The sequence below is a fragment of the Drosophila serrata genome, unplaced genomic scaffold (genome assembly GCF_035046125.1).
Source record: "Drosophila serrata isolate PLE 108 unplaced genomic scaffold, ASM3504612v1 contig_2, whole genome shotgun sequence".
Classification (NCBI taxonomy): domain Eukaryota; kingdom Metazoa; phylum Arthropoda; class Insecta; order Diptera; family Drosophilidae; genus Drosophila; species Drosophila serrata.
This window is the reverse complement of record NW_028256900.1, coordinates 336248-347875: the sequence shown is the minus strand read 5'-3', so window position 1 is coordinate 347875 and position 11628 is coordinate 336248. Positions and strand designations below refer to the sequence as shown.

Sequence of the window (11628 nt, the reverse complement as noted above, 5' to 3'; positions counted from 1 at the left end):
ATATATTTTTTTATCGGATATGTCTAGATCGACCCAGTTTTTGATGCTTATCAAGAATATATATGATTTATGGGGCCGGAAATGACTCCTTCACTGAGTTTTAAACTTCTGACTCAAATTATAATACCCTGGAATGTTACAAGATTAGTAAAAGAATGAAAACAAAAACAAATGACACAAAACACTAAAAATAAAACCATCAAAACTAATGAAACTTAAGTAACAACTTCCGCTCGAAACGAAAGACTTAGGCAACGAACTTGAACCAAAGAAGATGAAGTAACTGGCAATAAATGCAACCACTAAACAGAGGGAAGATACAAAAGCAAAACCCAATGCAGGGAGAGAGTTGCAGGGAGAGATGGTGCCTAAATTGTCTTTTAATTGCCATTAGCAAGGGGGCCAACGGGGTCAGGCCAAAGGGCAAGCCGCCCAAGGTGAGCTGTCAAACGGTATAACGGACACAACACACTGATTGGCACTTTCTTGAGCGATTGAGCGACTTTTTATAGCCGCAGGCACTCAAAAAAAATGAACTGAACGAAAACATACAGCAATTAGCCCCAGCAATTAGCGGTGTCGTTGAACGGCGGCAGCTTCTGGGCCATCATTTAAGCCGCTTGCTGATTGCCGTTGCATTGCTGATCACAGAGCGGCTAAAACAGACGTAGACCCTGACCACGAGACGTTAGCGGTGGCAAAAAGGAAACAATATAATTAGCACAAAAGAAATACCAACAATCATTCTTTTTTTTGTATTTCTGCACCTCGACAATGTTGTGAGCTCCTTTGGCTCGTTGCGAGCTTTTGGGGAGTCGTTAACTGTCAACTGGTTTCGGCACATTAATTATAATTAAGACCGAAACTCATATTTAATTTGAAGAGCCAAATTAAGGGCAATTTGTTGAGTGACATTAAACCATTATTTCCCAGTTTAAAAAGGTATTACGCAAGGAGTTGCTAGCAAAAGCCATAAATTTTGATTTCCATCAAACGATAACAATCAAAATCAAATAATTTTATTCATTCATTCATTCCGCTTTTGTTTATCACCGCGAAATTATACACATTTTTTGGAATTTTATTAAATTTTACGTTTACATTTTTTATGGGTGCGAACTCCTTTCGCGCGCCCGAAATCAATTTAAATTTCAAATTAGAAATCCACTCAACAAGTCAGCAAAAGCATTGAAAGACAATTAAACATTTTGCACAATTTATGGCTGCGTTAAACGAGACAAATAATTCGTTCGATCTTTGTTTTGTTGGGAGGAGGTGCTCTACCGGTTTCAAGACGGATGGACACCGAGCCTTAAATCACAAATGCCACTGGCTCAGCGAGGGCCAGAGCCCGTAGTGGTGGCGATTGTCTGCCCCGAAATTCCAGCTCCTGATGCACTCGACTGTTCCTGGTTCGGTGCTCTACGACAGCCTTGAATCCTCGGCCAGGTCCCTGCACCTCGTAGTGCACACTACGGATGTGGCCATCGGGCTCTAGGTGGGAGTAGGAGCCAGAGACATAATCTCCATGCCGCTGCTCTCGGTGGAGGATGTGCACCTGACTGGCCGGGTCAGAGATCTGATACTGATGCGAGTAGCGGAGCTGTGAAGGGGAAGAAAATTAAGAGGAAATTGAAATTATATTTTTAGAAATAATAAAATAATTTCCCTTAATTTTTTTATTATCAAAACAAATTATTTGTGTCATTTCGAAGGCATTTTTAACAGGAAAAATAATATTTGCCATATTAATTAGTACCTTTATTTACAGTAGCTAATGTTTTGGTAAATACAACCGTAAAAAGAGAGAATTTTAACAGCAAATTGTATAAATAAGCTTTTAAATTAATATATTATGTGTTTTATAACTATTGTGCATTAAATAAATTAAATTAAAATGTAATGTTGCAATCTTTTCATACAAAATTTCAACAAAACCCCCCTTTAAATATGTTCAGACATTGTTGCCTCAATCTTAAGTATTTAATATTAATACATATAACTATGTAACGTGGTAATAAGATCATAGACTTACCCGCTTCTCGTCATGATTGCTCCCATAATCGTTGTAAAACTCAATATGCCCGGCTGGGCCACGCTGCGTATGCGCAATCTCTGTTAGCCAAAGGAAAATGAAACCGAAACAGACACCAATTTTGACTCCCAATCCATATGCCATACTGACCGGACACGTGGGCAGGGAACTGCTGCCGAAATTAATTTGATTAGAAACATAAGCGATCGAGAAGAGTGGGAGCTGGGAGCTGGGAGCTGACCAGAGATTGGAGCCCGGAGGAGGAGTGGCCAGGGGTGAAAATCATTTGCACTTTGCAGTTACGTTCGGCAGTTGACTTGAAAGCGACTGCATCACTTCCTAGCCTGAGCCACTGCGATGCTGATTACATAGTCACGTTGTTAACTACATCTTCACGGTGCACAGCAGCCAAAGCCAGAGGTTTAGGTGAACCTGGAGACGGGGAGCTGGTGTGGATTGGCGTTGCCTTGGTGCCATGGTGCATGCCAATGTTGGGCAATCAAATCGAATCAAAGACCAGCATCTTTCACACTTCGTTAGGGGCCAAGTCTCCATCGCAAGTCGGGGCAATTTAGTGTCAAAAAGCGAGCAGTCGATAAAAAGCAAAAAGACAAAGGCCCCACAACCCCTCGGAAAATCTAAGCGACTGCAATATGCACATTATGGATGGCCAGGCGTGATCTCCGTCGGGATCTTTGACTGCTAACGGCTGAAGCACAGTGGTGCCTACTACAAAAAGTAATTAAATACAATAAAACGTAGCAAACTTTAAATTAATTGGAATTTTTTTAGAACTAACTCTATAAATAAAAGTTATTTAATATTTTAGTTAAAAATATGCATCTTATTAAAAGGGGAAACCCCACTGTTAACAACTTTGGCCGCTGGCTAACGTGCCCTAACGTGACTCGATGCTTGAGCGGATTGGCCTGACCCAGGCACCAGGTGCCGCAAAAAACAAAATCCCTTTCCTGCCAATCCCTGCCATGATCCATGGGCTGGGCTCTGGCGGAGATTGCCGTTTATGAGGCCCGAGTGGCCACTTTCTTTCTCTTGCATCATGATGGTTAGCTCTCCCCTGTTTTTATTTTTTCTCCCCACTGATTTTTTGGTATTTTTTTTTTTACATTTACGAGGCACGTTTTGCGGGAAATGCAAAGATTTGAACAGCAGGTGACGCCATAGCCATCGAGAGGTCTTCCCACTTGGATGGATGCTCGTCGCCAGGTTATTAAAATCAATGCCCTTTTGATTAGTTACAGCTGTAATTGCAAATCGGAGTCGCTTTGTGAAAGGTTCCAATGGTCACTATTAACTTACAAAAATAGTTGAAAAAGTAAATGAACATGGAAAAGGAGATCACTAAGACTTCTTAGGAAATTTGTCTTCTCAAGAGCTTAACTTTGCATATCTTTAAAAACAACAAACTCATTTCAATGTACGAATATATATAAGAAATGGGCTTAAAACCTAAAATAAATTTATCCCTATTAATATTAAGTAAATTTCCTAAATTATTACACTTTTAGTTACTGTGTAGCTTTAAATTCTCCGTCAGTAATAAAGATATTGTCTAATTAGAGCGAAACTACCAACTTTCGATTGGCCATGGGCAGCATCACGCATACGCCCCCTTGGATTGCGCAATCGAAGCTAACAAGATGAATCTGGCCAAGCTGGTTGGATCCCCCCTAAAGGCACGAATCCCAAAAAACGACGCCCGTCCAAACTGTCGTTAATTGCAGGGTTTGAAGGAGCTGAGGATCTGTGGAGCTGGGGAGCAGAGTCCAGAGCTGACTCCCATAATTCACAGAATCGAACGGATAATCGACGGCGGGTCAGGGCACGTTTTCGGCCCATCTTTCTCTCTCGCTGTATCGAAATGCCAAATGCACTGAGGGAAAAACGAGAAAAGCTGGTCAGGATAACTTGTTTTCCTTTTGACTTGCTAATTGCAATGAAATAAAATGAAAATGAAATGGCCAAATGGCCAAATGGCGAAATGCGAAATGGCAAACGACAAAGCATTTTTATTTTCATTTCTCTTACGGTTAAAAAGCACGCGCTCCATTAGGCCAGACAAACATGCGGCAAATGTTTATTCATAACTGGATCGAACTCGGCCTGGGACTAGGAGTTGGAACTGAAAACTGGAGACTGGAGGCCAACATTCGGTCAGTTCGGTCGGTCTGTCAGTCAGTCAGTCAGTTAGTTGGTCGGAAGCCCAGATGCCGAGATGTTGATGCTTACGACAAAAAATAAAAACACTTACTTTTTCTATTGATTTGTGGCCAGATTTCTTGTTTTCCTTGCTTTGTTTACATAATGAACTGCCACCGACGACGAGTGGGGGGAGCCCCAACCCCAGTTTTTAGCTCCCAGCTCCATCTATAGCCCCTCATCCGCAGTGCTCCTCAATGCTCCTCATCCTCAGCTGCAACTTTTGCTATGCGGGTGCTTGTCGCATGCCACACAGAAAGAAATATTGGGATTACTATCAGGTTTAATATGATCCTTTTTCATTTCAAAACTAGACAGATTGTAATTCGAATCGGATTTAGATATCTCTTAATATTTTTATATGACAATTTCCCCTATAAATCAAAAAGTACAATAGTCATAACTAAGTCAAAAACACATTTATTTTAATTGGGAAAGAATTCCTATGTTAGTTTTTCTTAGATTAATAAATCTGCATACTCAATTAAAAAACTCATATTTTTGGCTATTTTCAGAAATTTTAACGATGTAACCCCTTGTCTTTTTTTCAAATTTTGAAAAAAACAAATACAAAAATTTATTTTTCTTCCCGACATGCCTAAATTGATTCGCCTGTTGATGAAATGATTCCTTCACCGATTTAAAAGCTTCTGACAAAGACTGTAATACCCAAACATTATAAGCTTAATTTGTTAAATAAATAATAATAAATATTTTACCCGCCAACATACATATTTTATAAATTTAAAAGAGATTATATTCTGTAAATCTATATATTCAAAAATATCTTATAAACCATCTTAATAACTTTATTTTTGTCGTGCACACACACACGCCATGGCATTGCTCAATCGCCCCGGCCGGCACTCGAGATTCGAAGTGCGGCTACTTGCCGATATATATACTTGTACTCACACTCGCACTGGTATTCACATTCGCATCGGAATATAAATATATATATAGATATATATATATATATAATCGACGGCTCGGCAGCGTGCCCAGCTCTATAACCTTAGTCAATGCTACGAGTAGTTGCGGCGCTATCTATCTTCATGGCGATCGCCGGAGGCTGCAGCAGCACTCGCCAATGTCGTCGCAAGTAAATGGGGGAAGTCACTACGAACTTCATTTAATTGCCAAGGGGGAGAGAAATATTATATATATTTATAATTGAAAGCTGAGGTACCACCTGTTAAAGGGGGAGTGAAAGCAGGGGCTGTACTTTTGCCAAAATGAAATGTGTCAAAGTTGGAAAGGAGCCCGAGAGCCCTCCTTGCTAACCAATTGAAAACAAAGCTCAAAGCATAAAATAATACATTCCAAACTGTCAAATATTTATTTCATTTCGAACAGGGACAAGTTGAAAACTATTATTTTGGAAAAAACTAAAGTTAATCAGTGACATTTATAAGAGGAAATGGCTAGGAAAGTGACTCTTTTTGTAGTAAGTATTGTTTATGGAAAATTTTAAAATGAAAGATGAAAAATGTTTGTAATTTTTGGAAAGTAAATAATAAACTATTTTAAAAGTAGTTCCTTCAACTTTTGTACGTTTTCCCTAACATTTTATAAATAATATTATCATCTTTTTTGTTATCATCAAAATTAACTTCAATTGTTCTTATAAACTGGAAGCAAAGGAGTATAAACCAAGTATGATGACGATTGTTTGTTTAATTCTTTTAAGTTTCATAACTTAGTTTATAATTTAAATATTCAAATGTTTCTTAGGCTTATATTTTTTAAGATCTCCTTTAGTATCTCCCATATTATATAATTCTTGTTTAGGAAACAAACACTAAAGGTAACCACGTCTCAACGCTGGTAGTCATAATCGTAATCGTAAGCCTCCTTTTTATCTTCCGCAATTTCAGGCCGATTCTCCACTTTGACCATATTCAGCGACCTGGTTGACTCACTTCCCCTTCTACAAAGATCCCGAACGATGTGATTGCATAATGTCATGTCATGGGTACTACTGGGTACCGAAGAAGATGAAGACTGAACGAGCGACCGCATTCAAGGCCGCTACCATTCCCGCTCCTGTGCCCAACAAAAAAAATATAAAGCCAAAACACAAGGCCTTTTATGGCCTTTCCTGGCCATGTTACTCAGTGTTGCACTTCCCAATTAAAATGCATGGCTAGGACTGCCACGAAAAGCACTCAAATGCGATACGAATCGCAGAAATGTTGCGAGCCGCAAACCGACACAAAATTAAAGCGCCTTTTTTTCTCTCTCGCTTTTTATTTTGCGAACCCGTTTTAAGTGCAGCGAATTTACATAATGTGCTCCAAATGGGCAGCAGGCAAATATAAATCTCAAGACAAAGCCGGGAGCCATCGAAAACGGCAAAAACAGAGAAGCCGAAAAGCAATGACAATGACAATTGCATGTGACAATTGCGGAAAAAGGCCAAAAACTTGGCCAGCAAACAAACAAAAAAAATCTACAAAAATCTGGACAGTTGGCAAAGTGAAGTTCATGGAAAATCAGTATATGAAAGTTTCCATTGGGCCTCGGAAAAACGTGAAATGGAATCTGAAATGCGATATTGATGCCTGGCAATTTATGTTATTGAACTTTGCTTTTTATGCAAATTGAAAAAAATCCCTGAATAATCGCCAACAGATTTCTGGGCTTGTTTTAATAAGATTTTTCATCATACAAAATGAAAGTCCCGAAATTAAGGAGGTTTACCCATAAAACCGACTTCCTTCCACAGCCACTTACTTTTGTGTTGCAAGTTGCAGGTCGCCTGCTGCTAGTTGCTAGTTGCAAGTTGCAAGTTGCTAGGTTGCAAGTTGCTGGGTTGCTGGGTTGCTAGGTGGTTATGTGTGGGCGCTGTAATATCAATGGCAAACACTTGAAAACTGAACCACTTGGCTTGGCTGCCACGCTTGCTCTGAAGTGTTTGTTTGGAGTGCTCTTGGGGTTTATTTACGATGCGGCAGATGAGATCTGTCTGGGCTTTGGTTTTTGAGATTGTCAACCGAATGGATGGATGGAGATTCTCTGAGCTGCAAGGCACGAAAATCGTGGTAGAGCATAATTATATGTTACTCGGCGGGTACATTCAAAATAAATCTAGTTGTGCCTTCTAATTTTTAATTGGCCGAAACGGAGGGATGCAGAAAATTAAGCTGCTCTAGGAAAATATAATTGAGAGGTGAATCAGTTACAAATATATGTCATAGACATATAATATATTAATAAGTAATATTTACACAATTAATGCAATTTACATTTAAAAAACCTCTCTAAAATGTATTCCATTATTATCTAAAACTTTAGTTTGTCACTTCAACATTTTCACCCATTTTTCGCTGCACGAAAATCGTGTCTGCGGCCCCTCCGTGTGTGCATAGTAAATAAATCTATATCTGGGCCTCCGAAAATTATTAGATCATTCTCCTCAGAGCCGTCAACGTTTTGCAATTCTTCCCCAACACAACTTCGTATGATTTAATTAACTTTTTGCACTCTGCCTGCGGAGCTGAACAATAATTGCGAGCAGTGGCGCAGCACCGTTCCCTGAATCCGATTCAATAACACACAAAAGGGCATGATGCCGCACTTTGTGGACTCCGAACTCTGAGCACAGTATTTGCGAGTAACCGCAAATTAGTTTCAAACACAAAACACAAAACCAAATTCGAAAAAACACACATAAAACAGGCAACAAAAGTGCATTTTCAGCCTTGCAAAATTCGCGTAAATCCACTGCAGTAATAACCCAAAGGCCCCTTTTCCTTGCCTGAAAAATCGACAAACGATGTTCGCCTTTATTCTGTATTACCTCAGTGATTTTTTGTTATTTTGCAGCTTTTGCCTGCTTTTCAAGTAAGTTTACGAGCAAGCTTAGATTTTTCAACACAGATAGTAAAAGTGACGCATCAAATGGAGCTGACTGGGAGCTGTAATTAGAGGGTACAGCGGGGTTATATCAGATACAGAATAATACTGAATACTGCAGTTGCAGGGTAGCAGTAGTGTGTGTATTTATGAAATTCATTGGGAAAATACTGTATGTATCGTAAATTATAACCAATTTCCATCTTTTGATTTATTAAGGAAGAAAATTGTTATTAAACATAGTTAATCATTCATTTATTATATGAAATATTTCGGCTTTCGAGATTATTAAATGTTTATTATTATTATGTCTATGTAGTAAATCTAGTACAAACATATATTCCTCTAAATTATGTCCAGCAATTAAGAAGCTAAAGCCCCGCATAGCTGGTAAAACAAACATAAATAATTATAAAACAAATTGCTTACGATTGCATAAGTTTATCCAGAAATCTTTATTTCACGCTGTAAATACTAGTTTCTTTATATAACTATAAACCATTTGCTATTTGCTGCATAAATAAAAATCACCCATATCTATTTGAATAACTTAAGCTGATTACATAAACTCAACACATATTTTACAACCAATAATTAACAACTTTATAAACATAATAAGTAGCTGCAGGTCCACTCTTCTTTTATATTAAATGTTCTGATTCTCTGTTCCATGAGTCAATGACACAAACACTGGCTCACACATGTTTATAATTCATTTTGCAATATTGTTTTTCGAAAAAAACACAAAACAATAACAACAAAAATGGCAAATACAAAAACGTGCCTGCCAGGCCTGCCTCATCTCGCGACAACAATCACTTTGAAAGGGTCGTGTGGCTTTGCATCTTTATGGCCAAAGAAGTCCCAGCCACATCAATAGAATCGGTTAACAAACGAACAAAAAAAAATGTAGTTTTCCGAGGATTTTGTAATGCCTGAATGCTAAATTTGGTAACCATCCGCGGCAGCAACTAAACACCAAACTAAACAGCCTCCAACATCAATAATAGATGCCAAAGAGCTTTCAGCTCAGCCGGTTTCGCTTACTTTTATGACTTAATTTTGTGTTTAGAAAATACATCGCACATCTTATTATTTGCGGTTTTCCTTTGCAAAAAAAAAATAAAAAATAGTTAAAATATAGCTGAATTCAAGAGAGTTTTGAAAAATAGATTTGCTTGCGGTCGGCAGAGATCGTTTCGAATGAATGGAAGGCGCAGCCTGATCGATGCCAAAGTTGGGCACGTGGTCTCGGCTTCAATTAATATAAGTAAGTTAGTTTGTTTTGCCACGAGACGGAAGTAATCAATGCCGATTATTTTAAATGGACTGCTAATGCCAGGCAATTGTACTTTGGCCTGTCTATCAATTCGTTTCTACTGACCACAGAAAATTAATTTTAAAACTGGAAACTGGGTTTATGGGGGGTTTCATTATTATTTTATTCCTTGGATTTGGCCTCCTTTGCAGAAATTCTTCCTCATTGTGCCTGTTTTTTAATGGGGTTTAATTTAATTTTATATAAAACAATGCAACAGGAACTCGCTGTAGATTTTACAACTACTATTTAACTCAATTCAAAACAAGAAGTAAAGCTAATTGAACCAATGTTATTAGCCATCAAATGGGTTTTCATTTATTCAATAAGATTTAGATGTTAAATCGAAACAAATATGATTTTAAACAATAATTGGCTTCTTGGCTTTCGTGTACCACCAAGAAAACCCAAATTTTTAAATCGATATTTTTACATAGTTTTTGAGTAAATCAAAATTTTCAAAATTTCATAACAAAGCCAAAAATTCATTAATTTCAATGCGAAAAGCTTTTCTATGCTAGTTTTTAGATGGCTAACAAATTTGTCTACTAAGATTTAAAATTAAGAAAATTAAATTTTTTTGTCAATTTTAGAAAATTTTAACGATGTAAACCCCTTATAAAATTTGAAAAATTTTCAAAAAATTTACTTTTCTTCCAGACATGTCTAGATTGATTCGGATTTGAATGCTGATCAAGACTGACTGAAATTAGAATACCCTGCAAGGTTACCCATGAAAATATACGATTTATTCACTATACAGAAAAGGTATTTTAGTTTGACTCATTTTTTGTGAAAAGGTTTTTATAATTTTTATCTGAATATTTTATTTTGTGGCTTTAGCTTTCTCAAGTTTAATTCCCAGAATTTTTTCTTATTGCAGCTGGAACTTCCTTTGAACTGTTTTGCCACCCAGCTGAAGCATTTCTAAGCCACCAAAAAAATGAGGCTTAAATTATTGGCTTGGCATTTAACATGACAGCCACATTAAAGTGTCCACTTTGGCAACCTGTGCCGCACTATATATACACTCCATATAATATATATATATATATCTTATGGCCATATGTTATATATAGGAGTCAGGCTGCTGCTGCTGGCGTTTGCTATAATTGAGGTTTGACGTCTCTGGTCGGGCTGGGTTCAGACGACGGCTCCGGGGCTCAGACTCAGACTCAGACTCCGGCTTCAACTCAGGCTCAGACATGGCTCTCGAGGAAATGCAATTTTTATTTAACAGCCTCAAAGTTTTTGGTGAACTAATTGTCACTTTCATTGGGGCCCGCACAATCCCAGCAATTTTAATTCAATCCTAATGCGCCCAAATCATTCCGCACTTGTGGATTGTGCAAGTGCCTGGCTTGGACGGACAGTCACAATCGCTGATGCAATTCACACTGGAACAAATTATTTTAATACTTTGTGTAAGTATTGGCAAATGCAACTCATAAGTCAGTGGCTAATCTGCGTTTTATGCAAAGCAACTCGATGCGAGAAATGTTTGCCCGAGAGAGACCAGTTCTTGGCCCGTAACCTTGGGCCAGAAAATATACGACGACGACGCTAAGAAGACGCTTCCAGTTAGTTAGCGGCGATATCCACATCCGTTGTGTAATTGCCCCTCAGAGACAGAGCAAAAAAGTAATGGAAAATCTATTAATATACAGACTTAAGAAATACCTAGTAAATTAAAGGAAAATTTCTAAATTACTTTCATTACGTTAACCACATGAAATGCTGCACCCTTAACCATCTCTGATGAAACACTAATTTTATAGTTTGCCCCCTGAAAATGCAAAGAAAATATACCAAGATCTGAATATTTTGTGTACCCTTTTTTTTAACAAAATCCATTATTATTTATAAAGTCTAATATCTATAACTTTTTCTTGAAAACAAATCCAATATACCCCTAAAATACCGCAAGAAACGAAACCAATTGCATGGCGCTCAACGTCTCGTTGGCAATTACAACTTGCCAGAACCATTAACAGTTATTAAGATCAAATCCAAATTCAATTTATTTGCAAATTAAACGATTGGCTAATTTCACGTTGTCTTGTTGTACTCAGATTAGCAGCAATCCAGATTACAGCACCGATATGAGATATATTTTGTTGAAATATTAAGTATACGTTGTGGTGGCCAATGGAAAGGCAAAACAAATTGTATAAAACTAAATGGATAAATTTAGTAA

At 37.8% G+C, this 11628-nt stretch overlaps 1 protein-coding gene across 1 annotated transcript; it reads right to left on the bottom strand.

The window, feature by feature from the left end:
• Positions 1-957: 957 nt before the first annotated feature.
• Positions 958-3134, bottom strand: Cpr62Ba (Cuticular protein 62Ba). Its single transcript, XM_086826839.1, has 2 exons — positions 2036-3134; positions 958-1603 (listed from the first exon to the last, which is right to left on the bottom strand). Exons 1-2 carry the CDS (start codon positions 2177-2179, stop codon positions 1313-1315), a joined length of 435 nt encoding a protein of 144 aa, XP_086682965.1. The 5' UTR covers positions 2180-3134; the 3' UTR covers positions 958-1312.
• Between the last annotated feature and the right edge of the window lie 8494 nt (positions 3135-11628).

What these genes read in the sequence shown, in the direction of transcription:
- Cpr62Ba (XM_086826839.1), bottom strand. Translation starts at nt 2,179, where the DNA reads ATGGCATATGGATTGGGAGTCAAAATTGGTGTCTGTTTCGGTTTCATT. An exon ending in GCAATCATGACGAGAAGCGG is followed by an intron (nt 1,604 to 2,035) that starts GTAAGTCTATGA and finishes TCCCCTTCACAG; the next exon opens with CTCCGCTACTCGCATCAGTA.